A 15025-nucleotide genomic window follows, 5' to 3' on the forward strand; every position below is an offset into this window, starting at 1 on the left:
TTCCAGGGTTCGACACGTTGCTCACAATTCACTTACCCCAGCTCCAATGCTCACCGACTTACAGTGTCAGCTTATTGACTCTGGGGGACTGGGGTTGGCACGACGAAGCTCATCACGACCACATATTCCACCAGCAGGTATATAGCGAGCTGATCACGACAACGAATCTCTGTCTAGTCCCTGTCGTATTTCCTCAACACCTGATATGGACCCACTACCGACAAACTGAACAGATATAACAGGATCCCGGACTTTTCTCCGTCCCGACACGAACCAATAGAATCCGGAACAAACATTCCGGGATATGCTGCTCCACACAGAAAAACGATACAGATAGGAAAATGTGTACTCTGAGATGGCAGCCGCTGGCCGTCCTTTTAGAAGTCGATAGATTCTCAGTCGGTCTACCCACCTTTCCTTCCAGACAGACTTTGGAGGGCCCTACTTCCGTCCGCTTCTTCTTTGACTTTTGGAGTAGAATCTGGCTTTGAGTCAGATCCCTTCAACAATTGACCCTCCTTAGGATGTCAGTTGGTTTGAGGGGTGCACTCAATAGCTGTTTTCAGTTCCTTCTGGCTCGGTTTCAGCTTCGGAACAGATTTCAACTCCAGACCTCTGTCTGAGACAGTGGGTTTCGCCGAATCTACTTTTTTGCTCGTAACCGGGGTCTCCTTAGAGTCTCCGGATTGAGCAACTTCTTGGTACGAGAGAAAGATCCTTTCTACGTGGAGCTCGCGACGGGGTGCATGTGGGTACATTTTTTTAAAAATTCCTGATGAACCTCAGCTTATTCTTGATGAAGCAGATCTCCCTCTTCGAATGCACGTTGGTTCTACGAATTTGGGGAGATACGATTAAGCACGTTTATAGTGCTTCATATCTGATGGCTCTCGGACAGGTCCATCCTTAGAGACACTAGCCGTTGTTGAGGTCTCATTGGATTCCCCAACGTTGTCCAGCGATTCAGTGGCAGTCTGCCTTTGAAGCGTTTTGTCGGACAAGTCGGAATCGGACTTACCTCCGCTTGAGCATCAAGGTCCATACTCTATTCGTTAGAGCCACGTTTATTCTCCTTTGTTGCCCTCGGTCAGTTCCGACTCCACACATCACAGAAACCCCCTTCCCATCTCTTGGGAAACTTTTTAATCATTGCCTTTCTGAAATTCCATTCCTTTGGATGGCATGGAGAACGTAATGTTCGTGATTATGGCGTCGGTTTCTATCATTGATGACATATTTGATAGGTCAAACTCCCATTTAATTAATATCAATGATTTCTTTATCGCTAAGCCGAAGCTATAAATGAAACCCTTACGAATTTGTTATTGCTTACGACCATTCTTGCACCTCCTCTTATTTCCACCTTTATATCTCTTTATCTCACACAAAATGTACCCAACTAATGGCTTTCTTTTTTTCTGGTTCTTTACTTTTTCTCTAGCTATGATCCCGAACATGATCGTTGGTTTCTAGTCCAACCCATGCATGCCAAACGTTTGGGTGTCGGTGTAGTGGTAGTCAATCGATTGCTCTATGCTGTTGGCGGTTTCAATGGTACTGAACGCCTAGCCACTGTTGAATGTTATCATCCGGAAAACAATGAATGGAGTTTTGTCAAACCCATGACTTATGGTCGCAGTGGTGCTGGTGTTGCGGCCATACATCAATACATCTATGTAGTGGGAGGATTTGATGGTATACGACAACTTTCCTCGGTGGAACGTTATGATACGGAAAATCAAATTTGGGAACAAGTGGCACCCATCAAAATTGCCCGCAGTGCTTTATCGCTAACATCGCTGGACGGCAAACTCTATGCAATTGGTGGTTTTGATGGTTCAAATTTCTTATCAATTGTCGAAGTATATGATCCAAAAACGAATACATGGGAACAGGGTACACCATTAAGTTCGGGTAGATCGGGTCATGCATCGGCTGTGATTTATCAGCCATCGTGTGTTACGAATTTTATGGATTGCATTGACAGTGAGGTGCCTAAACGTGATTATGGTGGCAATAGTCCAGATGATCCGCGTTCTAATCACAATCAGGGTGATCAAGGTGGTGGTGGCGGCGGTGGAGGAAGGTCGCATTGTGATGGTGGTGCCACGGGAGGTTCTAGTGCGGCTGGCGGTTTTCACACTTCTTTTGGTAGCAGTGGTTGTAAAAATTGTGAAAATGAAGCAAACACCAATGAAGAAGATTACGAAATTCCATGTTCGAGTAATGCACCAAGTCTTGCTGTACCTATATTCCCGAATGAAAAGGAAAACGAAGTGGAGAACATTAAATCCATTGCATTGCCCACTGCCGCCATGTTAGAATATACAACAAAATACACGGGCACAAGTTGTCAGAATTGTGAGCATGAAAATGTGGCTTCATCTACTAAGGAAGATGGTAAACACAATGACGCACCTGCGATAGCTAATAAAAACCCCTCCACACCATTTTCGCCACACAAACGAATGACAAGTAAAAAATCACGCAGACGTTGGTGTAAATTAGCCTTAGGAAAAAGAAAATATCAACCTGTCAACAACAACACAAATAGTGAAATACAAAAAAATAATTCACAAAAATCTTCCTTGAATATGCCTTTGGCAGCAGCAATTCCGTCCAATGGAGAATCACAAGAAGAAGAAGTAGAAGAAGAACGACTTATTGATCACCATGGCAAAAGTCACACAGCTGTGGAACAGATTGTACAACCTACTCCATCTAAACGAAAATGTCCCATATCCCAGTGTAGGGCCCACTGTGTGGCTGAAGCCATTAAGAAATATACACATGGCCGAGCCATAATACATGACTTTGTACAGTGTTTGTTGGAGAGAAAACCTAGCGTGGTGTGATGAACAGCCCCCCAATTCTTTGGAGGGCGTAATTATTTACAATACCCAAGTGTTCCAGACTTAATGCTAAACATTTAAACAATAACAACAGAAAATGTGATATCCGTTATTTTTTTCCTTTGTTCAATTAATCATAGCTTAGACAAAAAAACAACAAACGTAGGAAATAAAAATCGTTAACAAAAAATAAAATGTATTTGTTAAAGTTCAGATTCAAGATACTACAGAACAGTTAAAAATGTATCTCAAAATTTTATATTTTTGGTAGTGTGAAAATATTTAAAATTTTGTTTGCATTTTATGTAAATAAATTCTTCTTCACTTTCCAAAGAAAGTCTGTAAAAAATATCATTCCATACACCCAAACTAAACCCATATTAAACATAATCCAATAGTAATTACATATTGTAGGTATTGTATAAACTATTGCTATGATTTGTATAATTTACGAAACGGTTTTTAAATATTAGCAATGCTAAAAAAATCCTAAAATTATATTTTTTACTTAAAAATAGATTTTTTTGTAAATAAAGGAATAAAACATTTTATAGATTTTTTGTTTTAAAATAGTTTTTTATTTTATTTTTTTTGCTAATTATTATAACAAATTCCAATTTCAAAACAAACAAAATATTCCATTATTAAGAAACACTTTTACAAACTTCTCTGTTTGCGTGGTCTTGGAGGATTCCATGAAACTGGAGTGTTATCGGTTATTGATACAATATGAAGTCCACTCATCTGTAGGCCTTTAATGGCAGACTGAAATATAAATATAAACAAAAATAATGAATAAAATAAAATAATGTTTTTAATAAAAGAAGTTAATTGTTTATTTTTTTAGTTGTTGGCGTTTTTTATTGTTGGACTGCAGAATTTTACATCTTTGTGTTTATTTCAACTTGAGTCCATATTTTGTTGTAATTCAGTTGTTTGAATAACAACAAAATATTTTAAAGTGGATATGAAATTGATTAGTTGCGGGCGATGGGTAGGGAATACTATAGTTTCAGTTGTCACCAAACAACTTCATCAGTTCCCTTTTTCGCCGACTCTGTATCGATAAACAGGTCAATATTAATATTTAATATTGCAAATTAAATAAAATGAGAAATTTGCTGTATGGCCCTAAAGCTGTTTACCCTACAATTTGAGTCGAACTAAAGAATTTCATATCCACCACTGTTTTTATGTCGTCTTTGCTTCGCAAAGAATACGAACATAGGAATGTTGCTTCAATAAGCGGCGGTAAAAACAACAAGAAAGTTGTTTTTGCATTACGCATTGGTCAACAAGGCCGTGCTGATGCCTATTATTGTTGTTGGCGTTTTTTATTGTTGGACTGCAGAATTTTACATCTTTGTGTTTATTTCAGCTTGAGTCCATATTTTGTTGTAATTCAATTGTTTGAAGCAACATTCCTATGTTCGTATTCTTTGCGAAGCAAAGACGACATAAAAACAGTGGTGGATATGAAATTCTTTAGTTCGACTCAAATTGTAGGGTAAACAGCTTTAGGGCCATACAGCAAATTTCTCATTTTATTTAATTTGCTAGATGGCTTTATTGACCTGATTATCGATACAGAGTCGGCAAAAAAGGGAACTGATGAAGTTGTTTGGTGACAACTGAAACTATAGTATTCCCTACCCTTCGCCCGCAACTAATCAATTTCATATCTACTTTAAAATATTTTGTTGTTATTCAAACAATTGAATTACAACAAAATATGGACTCAAGCTGAAATAAACACAAAGATTTTTTTTTTATTTAATATGTTAAGGGAGGCTCGAACATTTTTATACCCCCACCATATTAAGGAGGGTATAATTAAAATTGTCATTCCGTTTGTAACACATTGAAATATTCATCGGAGACCGTATAAAGTATATATGGGGAATTCCAAGTGAAATCGGACAGTTCGGAGAAAAGTAATTTTTGATTTCAATTGTTTTTGATTCAATTTATGCTCCTAGCCAACAGAACATTTTAGTATATTTTAAAATTATTTTTTGATCAACGGTACAGAGATATCGCCTATTGAAATTATCGCATTTTTAAAGAACTTTGTTCAAATAAATACTCATAACTTCTTTAATATTGGTCCAAATGGGACCATCTTTTTTTGATTTGTTTGTTTTTTTTTATCAGCTATCGAAAGAAATATTTAAAAGAAAAATGCACAGTGGGCTTCAATGCAAATTTCGGGATTTAATATTTAAAATCAATTTTTAAAAATGATTGCACCCTTCGATTTTTTTAAAAAAATTTTATGTTAAACTACGTTCAATTACAAAAATTTTAAGCCCTATGTGGTAATGGGATTCGGACGATTACTATTTTTTCTGAATTTTTTAAAATTTGTCAATACAATTTTTCCTTTATACCTTTGTCCAAAATTTATTATTTTATTAAAAAAATTAAAAGTTTCATTTATAAATATTTGTTTTGATTTTATATTTACGAATTTATCTCAAACATCTTAAAATTTGCGTCATTTTTCGATTTTGAAAATGCATCAGCGAAAATTCCATTAAAGTCCACTGTGGATTTTTTTTCTATTTTTTATGATAAATATATAATATATAATGATAAATATGTACTCTTAGCTTCAAAAATACAGGAAATACAAATTTTGGACAAGGGTATTAAGGAAAAATTGTATTGAAAAATTTTAAAAAATTCAGAAAAAAATAGTAATCGTCCGAATCCCATTACCATATAGGGCTTAAAATTTTTGTAATTGAACGTAGTTTAACATAAATTTTTTTTGAAAAAATCGAAGGGTGCAATCATTTTTAAAAATTGATTTTAAATATTAAATCCCGAAATTTGCTTTGAAGCCCACTGTGCATTTTTCTTTTAAATATTTCTTTCGATAGCTGATGAAAAAACAAACAAATCAAAAAAAAAGATGATTTGGACCAATATTAAAGAAGTTATGAGTATTTCTTTGCATGTAGTTTTTACAGAATTTGACTTTTTCAATGCGCAATATCTCTGGAACCATTAGTCAAAAAAAATCTGAAAATATACTAAAATGTTTGTTTTGTTTATTGTTGAAGTTCAATCTCATTTTCGATTGTTTGAGTGGAGTATTCCCCCATTGGCTCAACTTCATTTATTACCCTCTATTACAGAGAGTAATGTTTTTCAAAACGAACTGACAGTGTTGCAAAATTTTACTGATCGCTACCAATATCATGATTTCATCCCGGCGAAGGGAATTATCAATTGGCTTCTCAGTTTTTGAAATGATGCCTTTTTAGCGAAAAACCGAACTCTTTAAGTGTCTAGTATTCTCATATGAATGAGAATCACACTCACTTTTCGGCTTTTCCAAAGAAACACCAAAATCAAAATATTTTGCAACATGTCAGCACGTATCAACTAAGAATTCTTCGAATTCTATGAGTTGAAAAGAACACCAACACAGTTGCCTGTGAGGTTGTTTATTGGAATTTTGTTTTTCTGTAATAGAGGGTAATAAATGAAGTTGAGCCAATGGGGGAATACTCCACTCAAACAATCGAAAATGAGATTGAACTTCAACAATAAACAAAACAAACAAAAAACAGCCAAGGCACGGGCGGATTGGAGCTTTGTTAAAAACAAAAAAAAAAAAACAAAATTCCAATAAACAACCTCACAGGCAACTGTGTTGGTGTTCTTTTCAACTCATAGAATTCGAAGAATTCTTAGTTGATACGTGCTGACATGTTGCAAAATATTTTGATTTTGGTGTTTCTTTGGAAAAGCCGAAAAGTGAGTGTGATTCTCATTCATATGAGAATACTAGACACTTAAAGAGTTCGGTTTTTCGCTAAAAAGGCATCATTTCAAAAACTGAGAAGCCAATTGATAATTCCCTTCGCCGGGATGAAATCATGATATTGGTAGCGATCAGTAAAATTTTGCAACACTGTCAGTTCGTTTTGAAAAACATTACTCTCTGTAATAGAGGGTAATAAATGAAGTTGAGCCAATGGGGGAATACTCCACTCAAACAATCGAAAATGAGATTGAACTTCAACAATAAACAAAACAAACAAAAAACAGCCAAGGCACGGGCGGATTGGAGCTTTGTTAAAAACAAAAAAAAAAAAAACAAAATTCCAATAAACAACCTCACAGGCAACTGTGTTGGTGTTCTTTTCAACTCATAGAATTCGAAGAATTCTTAGTTGATACGTGCTGACATGTTGCAAAATATTTTGATTTTGGTGTTTCTTTGGAAAAGCCGAAAAGTGAGTGTGATTCTCATTCATATGAGAATACTAGACACTTAAAGAGTTCGGTTTTTCGCTAAAAAGGCATCATTTCAAAAACTGAGAAGCCAATTGATAATTCCCTTCGCCGGGATGAAATCATGATAATGGTAGCGATCAGTAAAATTTTGCAACACTGTCAGTTCGTTTTGAAAAACATTACTCTCTGTAATAGAGGGTAATAAATGAAGTTGAGCCAATGGGGGAATACTCCACTCAAACAACCAAAAAAAAAAAAATATATACTAAAATGTTTTGTTAATCAGCAGCATCGCCACAGCAAAAAATAAAGGAAATCAAAAACCTCATATTGACAAAGTGTCCGATTTCACTCAGAAATCCCCATATATTCTCGATCAGGCTAAAAATTCTAAGTCGATATAACCATGTCCGTCTGTTGAACTCAAGACACAGCTCGCAATTTTTAACAAAGAGCTTTGTAATTTGGTATAGAAGTTTCTATTACTCCTAGGATGATTGGTATTGCAAATGGGCTACATCGGTCCACGTTTTGGTATGGCCCCCATAGAAGGGTACCACCCGATTTACGGTATTTTTAACGTTTTTGCGCCAATATCACACCGAAATGGCTGAATTGGCAACTTAGTCTTCGTTGGGGGTGTAAAACTTTCTCCCAGAAGTTTGTCGGTACCTCCCGATTTTCGTAATTCTGAAGATTGTGACTTTAGTTTTTCATGGGGTTACAAAAAATATTTCAGAAGAGAATTATCAGTATAGGTCTTCCTATATTCTCCATAGAAGTCCACCTCTTAATTTTCGGCATTTTGAAGGTTTTTTGATACGATGAAAATGTGCTTCATCGAAATAATGGTTTTGGACACCAAGTAGATTTGGATAAAATCCATTTCAGACAATTTGCAGTCGATTTATGATGGGCATCGTTCGGCTACCTGGAGCGACCGATAACTTTCGAACGGATCAACAGATTTGGTTCAATTTTTATACCCTACACCACCCTGTGGTAAGGGTATTATGTGTTAGTGCATTTGTATGTAACATGCCTAAGGAAAGGAGATAGACCCATAGTTCCTTCTAGGGATATGCATAGAATCACTTTCTGAGTCGATTTATGCATATCCGTCCGTCCGTTCGCAACGTACAGGTCGCATTTATTGTTCGATTTGGTTGAAAATTGGGGAAGATCATTTTTTAGCCTAAAGAAGAACGCTATTGCTTTTGGTGAAAATCGGTTCAGATTTGGATGAGGTATTTGATGGACCAGACACGCTGTATCTGTCCAATTTTGATGAAATTTGAAATGTGTGATGGAATTAGGTCTATAGATAAATGTGCCAAATTATATCAAAATCTGTTCAGATTTGGATATAGCTCCCATATAAATTTTCGGCCTATTTTTGATATTTGGTGCACGAATGACGTTATATATGTTTGATCTCAATGAAATTTGGAATGTGTGACGGAATTTGGTCTAGAAATAAGTCTGCCAAATTATATCAAAATCGGTTCAGATTTGGTTATAGCTCCCATATATATTGTTACGAATGTAACTGATAGGTTTAAGTTAGATTAGTTTAATTTCCGTTAATTTAAAAATTTGAATTGTAACGTAAAGTTTTTATTACGCAGTTACTTTATTTAAGCAACAACAACTACCATGTAGAACTCTCTTCATTATTCTAGATGTTACTTTACCTTTCATTAATGTGCTTTTATTTTGTTTTGCCATAATCATGTAATTATCGTTTAGTTGCTACTTCTTTCTTGCATTTGTTTGTTGTTTTAATTACGTCATTACTTTGCTTGTCGTCCGCCTGTATTCCCCCCATGTATGTATGTGAGTATGGTTGTTCGCTTAGTGCGAATGTGCGTCTGTGTGTTCGTTGCACAGATTCGAGGTGTTGCCAGACTTTCTGGATAATTCTAGACCAAGAAGACTTTGGGGTATAAATACAGGGGAACTGGCAATGACAAGTTAGTTGTGTTTTAAGCGTTGAACTGAACAGATCGGTTAAATAATAGCTGCGTGCTAACTAGAGACTAGCTGCGTGCTTTGTAATTGAAGTCGGTTCCGAATAAGAGTAATAAAGTAAATAAAGCATTGTAGAAACGTAATCTAAAACGAACCCTGTTTTATTTGGTACCAATCGTACTGGGGAATAAAACAACGTCTACACGGAGATTACTTAAATCTAATTCCGTAACAATATTTTCGCCCGATTTAAGGTATTTGATGCACCAAATGTATGTCTAATTTTGATGAAATTTGGAATGTGTGACGGTGTTTGGTCTAGAAATATATGTGCCAAATTATATCGTAATCTGTTCACATTTGGATTTAGCTCCCATATATATTTTTTACCTATTCACAATGGTGTAGGGTATCATATAGTCGGCCCCGCCCGACTTTGACCCTTTCCTTACTGGTTTTTCTTGTAATATTTTGTCCAAACGAAAATGGGCCATATCGGTCCACTTTTTCGGGTACCCTCCCACAAAGGTCATAATTTCCCTAAAATGGAGCTCACGATAACTCTCAAAGGGAGTTACCAGCGTACGGAAAAAACTTTATAAAACGTTTCCAAACCTTTCGTTTCGTATTTTCCATAACAACAAAACGGAACGTAACCCAAGTTGACCGAACTCGGTGTTTAGTTTTGTTTACATTCGTGAGTGCGAACAAAATGAAAAGTTCTCAACTTCACAACAACTCATAGAAAACGAAACCGTATAATACATACTGCAAACGTTTATTGGTTGATTGAAACAGTATATATTCCAAGTAGGTGGTGCGCTTAAAGGGTTGTTAAGCAATCAAATGTGTGTGTGTCTGAATGTGTAATCCCAGCAAACCAATCGTACCGACATCGTAACGAAATCGGAACAAAATTTGGACGATACGTCCGATATCTGATCCTAAATTCTAACGATATCTTACCGAAAGTTGTATGAAGTGGTTGACATAATTTCGGAACGAAATGTCGGAACGACATCGCATCGATTTCGGTCCGATTTCGTAAATTTCTATCCGACATTCGTTCCGAAATTTGAACGAAATAGGTACAAAATCTGAACTATTTCCTCTCCGAAAAATCGTTTAGAAATCGGAACGAAATCTGAACGACTTTGCATCCGAAATTGTTCAGACGTGTCGGATATCAGACATTTGGTTTGCTGGGATTGATCATTTCGCACAGCAAACTTTTGCAAACGATTCATTTTGTTTCGGTCGTGAATGAAACAACTCGGAACAGCATAGCCAAAGTACATTTCAGCAATCGTACAGTTTTGCTCTTCTTCAGTTGAAAAGTTTGTAGTTTTGGTTTGAGAACGAAACGATTGAGAAAAAATTAAAGGTTTGTGACTTTGTGTGAATGGTACGGGAAGCGTTTCGTTTGTTTGCGTTCATTGGGAGTAATCGATTGGGTCCAAACATTGTACGTCGTAATATTTCTTCCGCACATACGGCTATGTTCTGAGACACGCTTCGCCACTCAATTCACCCTTCTAGCATTTTGTTCACCCTATTTATGCTTATTTTTCGAGTAGTTTATGGACGGACCTAGGGTGTACTCTTCTTTTTTAATACCCTAGTGGATCAAAGCTCCAAGAAATTTGCAAAAAAAAATAGGGAAACAATGGGATGAATAAAATGACTGAGGCGTGAAGTGTGTCTCAGAAGTCCTGTAATGGTTGTTGTAGCAGCAGTAATGTTAGTGGAGGGCTATGCTATGGCTTTCCTCAGTTCCCCCATAATGGCGATGGCTCGAAGACAAAAACTTAACAGCAGTGGTATGTGAATAGAGTACGGTCTTCCGAGGATCATACAAATTTAGTGGCAGCTGCAGCGTTTTTTAAGAAGAAGGGAACGACAGGTTTTGCAGGAAGACTCCAAAGGGACTGGGGTCAAAATTGCAGGTCTGTTTTGAAAACTTGTGGTAGCGTTGTTTAAATTATGTTGGGAACCAGTGCACTGCTATGTTGAGTTGATGAACTAGCTATAGGGGGTTCTCAGTCTTCTAACCTACAAGTGGAAGGCTGTATGAAGTTCTACTTTGAGTAAACTGCAAAGATCTGGCAGGACGGACCGGGATGTAAGGTGTCCAAGCTGATAATCTCAGGACATGGAACTGCATTTTTACTCTCACTTGACAAACCAGAGATCAGAATTGCTGTAGAGATCATTACTGGTCACTGTGGTATATAATCTATGACAATGGTGTGGAAGTTCAGTAATATTCAGTTGAGCAGGCTATGTGAAAACGAGGAAGAAGCTAGTCTTATGTACAGGAACAGGTTGCTTAGTGCCCGCCCAATTGGATATCTTTTTTTACTTTTCTTTTCTAATCTGCGGCTCTACATTATCTTGGTGTGTAATAATCTTCTTTTATTCACATTACTGAACACAGTGCTCTTGAAACAATTTTAAATGGAAGGTGCTTACACCTCGGAAATTTTTGCGGATTCTGAAACTACAATGTTTATAGATGAGAACAATCAAAAAAACAAAAAAATCGCCGGAGCGCTTTTTAAATAAATCGCGATTTAAGTTGACATTTTTAGGGGTTGTTTAGGTTTTCGCGATTTTGCTTAGAAACCACATTTCCTATCAAAATGGGACTAAAACAAATGTTGTAGACATGAAAATTCTCTACAAGATTGACCTTTATGATATTCTCGTCGGTTTGACCGTTTTTGAGATATAGAAGTTCAAATTGGGACAATTCAAATTCAATTCAATTCTGTATCGCCCCCTTATAAAACAATGTCATGACTGCAAATTCCCAACTTAAACTTATATATCTAAAAAAATGTTACAACTAAGGATAAGTTACTTAAGCCAGTCTTGTAGAGAATTTTCACAGCTTTAAGATTTTCTCAGGTCACATGTCGATACGACTTACCGTATTCAAGCAAATTCGCGAAACCCTAACAAAAAAAAACTAAAAATGTAAACTGAGGTTCCTTATCTCAAAAATGGTACAAGCTGGGAACAAATGATAAACGTCAATCCTCTAGAGAATTTTGACAGCTACAACATTTTCTTTAGCTCCATTTCGATTGGACTTGCGGTTTTCACGCAAAATCGTAAAAACCTAAAAAGCACCTAAAAATGTGAATTTTGACCGCGATTTATTTAAAAATCCCTACAGCGATTTTTTCTTGTTTTTGGATTTTTCTCATCTATAAACACTGCTGATTCAGAATTCACAAAAACTTTCCCTGTGTGAGCGGTTTTCATCAAAAGTTAGTTAAGGCGCACCCTACATGACATTGTTTTATAAGGGGGCGATACAGTCAATGCATTGTCCCAAGTTGAACTTCTATACCTCAAAAATGGTAAAAACTACGTAAATACCATAAATGTCGATCTTATAGAGAATTTTCATAGCTACAATATTTGTTTCAGTCCCATTTTGATAGGAAATGCGGTTTCTAAGCAAAATCGCGAAAACCTAAACAACCCCTAAAAATGTCAACTTAAATCGCGATTTATTTAAAAAGCGCTCCGGCGTTTTTTTTTGTTTTTTGATTGTTCTCATCTATGAACATTGTAGTTTCAGAATCCGCAAAAACTTCCGAGGTGTAAGCACCTTCCATTTAAAATTGTTTCAAGAGCACCGTGTGAAGCGGTATAAAATACCCCATATGTATATTGATTTCAAATTATAAAAAAAGTATTACTCACCATTCTACCAGGTCCCAAGCCACGAACTTTTACGCGAATAGTTTTCCAGCCTAATTCAAGGGCTTTCTAAAAATAAAAAAATAATGCATATAAAACAAAATTCGGAACAAATTGAATACTCTACTGCTGACGGAAAAAATCTGAAAATTTTTTTAAATTGTAAGTTTTTCAAAGTAGCCGTCCTTCGGCCGGGGATTTAAGACTTTCTCCTATGGACAGGAGCCAATTTAGGGCACGAAAACAAAATTTTTTTTCAATTTAAATTTTTTCTTACTTTAACAAGGGAATTTTCGCAAATTCAGGGGCCCATATCTCGGGAAGTATTGGCTTCCCCCCAACAAACTTTACATTTTTGTAATCAGGACGTAAAGATCTACCTGTGGTAAACATTTCAGCTTTTTCCGCCAGCTGGTAAGTATTCTATTTATGCCCAAAATTCTTACAACATCTCTTAGAAAAATACTTACAGTTCCAACGGTAATCGCTGTGGCCTGCGCAGCAATATTGGTGCCTTTACGTGTATTTTTAAAGCCTTCACAACCGCAGGAATGTGTTAAACGTGGTACACCTGAAAAAGATGGAAATGATTGGATATAGATTTTAAGAAATATTTCCCTAGTATGGAATGTTTACAAAATATGCAGTTTTGAACTTAAATTTAACTTAGGAGGTTCATTCGGATTGTTTTGAAATGTTTACCCTGCGCAATAAAATAATTACATATATTATTTTCCGGAAAATTTACTTGAAGAGATTTGAGCGTTTAAGTTTTCACAAATCCATATGGGAATAAGTCGGGTTCACGCGCGACTTATATCACGGTAAGTACTGGTTTGTGTCAGACAAAAATATTTTGTTCAATGTACCTACCTCTTAGGTTAATATCACTATAAAATGACCTTCGCCTTAATAAGGCAAAACAAAAAGAAGGTTTTTATGTTAAGACAGTAACTCCTATCTCAACAAAATCGCAAAGAAAATCGGTTTAAATTCGCGGTTTCAATATTTTAAATGTTTCATATCGACTGCTACCTTTACATGTGGAATGAAGGCTGCAAAGTATAATTTTTCAACAAATCTCAAGGTAATCAACAGAAATCGAGAATAAAACCATTTGATATAAGGGATACGAAAAAACATGGTCCAACATTGTTTTCTGCAAGGAGGACTTCAACCAACCGCTCTAAATGCTCTCATTTGCCAGAAATGATGCTGTTACTATTTTGGGAGGTAATCCAAAAATATGGTCATATAGGTCATCTAACACGTGTTTAATGTGCAAATAAAACGACATTATTTAAATTTCAGCTAAAATTTGCGAAAGCACCGTTTTTCTCCTCAAATTTCAGCATTGTAACTTGTATAGTTTCTACCCGTTACCATTTTAATTGATATTCCTTCTATTAGGGCGAAACCTATAGCTCTGCGTGTTGCGTGTGCGTTCAAAAATACAAAAACAAAATACATGTATTTTGTTTTTGTATTTTTGAACGCACACGGCACACGCAGAGATATAGGTTTCGCCCTTAAATGTGCTGTGGGCTACGCAACTGTAGTTGGGTTGCAACCAATAACCGACTCCCAAGTCTCATTAATACACTGTTGAATATGTAGTTTCGTTCCTCTCACCTTTACTATCTGTAAATACAATAATGGTGTTATTTGATGAAACCCGAATGTTGGCTATTGGTATTTCATTGAAGGGCAAACTATTGAACAGTTGAGTTGAGGTACTGGCATCTGGGAAGAATTTCTCTTTTCTGTAACAAATGTAAAATGCAATTATTAATGTTAATGAAGAATAGCAGACTACATTGTAAACTTACTTTCCAAACAAGGTATCAATATCAATTGACTTTTCACCGGTAGTGCCTTCATCTCGGCCAGGCATTGAAGCAAGCATTTGTTTACGATCTTCAGCTTTCAATAGAACAGCAGAGCTGTGCAATGCCTTTGTCCATTGCTGCTGCACCAAAGGACGACCGGTGGTATTTAGGACAGCCGAGAATAAGGTTTTCAAAGACATTCTCACTCAGAAATTGCCAATATGGACAGCAGTAATGAGAAATAAACGAAAAAACATTCGCCAAATGATTTAAATTACATCACAATGAAACAGCTGTTGTTATGTCAAACTGCAGGGCGTTTCAATGTCGGTTATTTTTATTAAGTTATGAGGCAGCATGTGTTGATAGGGCATACTATACGAAAGACGGATGGCAAACATTTTTGGG

General features: G+C 36.2%; 2 protein-coding genes across 11 annotated transcripts in view; one reads left to right on the plus strand and one right to left on the minus strand.

Moving 5' to 3' along the window:
• Positions 1-3675, plus strand: part of Keap1 (kelch like ECH associated protein 1) — a 62124-nt gene extending 58449 nt beyond the window's left edge. For all 10 annotated transcript variants that reach the window (XM_073960002.1, XM_073959997.1, XM_073959993.1 and 7 more), the window contains exon 5: positions 1442-3675. In XM_073960002.1, the coding sequence (XP_073816103.1) occupies positions 1442-2855 (1414 nt within the window). In that variant the 3' untranslated portion in view covers positions 2856-3675. The remainder of the gene's footprint in view (positions 1-1441) is intronic.
• mRpS11 (mitochondrial ribosomal protein S11) lies at positions 3408-14905 on the minus strand. Its single transcript, XM_073960005.1, has 5 exons — positions 14618-14905; positions 14421-14551; positions 13259-13359; positions 12792-12857; positions 3408-3617 (listed from the first exon to the last, which is right to left on the minus strand). Exons 1-5 carry the CDS (start codon positions 14815-14817, stop codon positions 3510-3512), a joined length of 606 nt encoding a protein of 201 aa, XP_073816106.1. The 5' UTR covers positions 14818-14905; the 3' UTR covers positions 3408-3509.
• Positions 14906-15025: the final 120 nt, after the last annotated feature.

The sequence above is a fragment of the Musca autumnalis genome, unplaced genomic scaffold, assembly GCF_047663935.1.
Source record: "Musca autumnalis isolate F117 unplaced genomic scaffold, ASM4766393v1 scaffold_1, whole genome shotgun sequence".
Lineage (NCBI taxonomy): Eukaryota > Metazoa > Arthropoda > Insecta > Diptera > Muscidae > Musca > Musca autumnalis.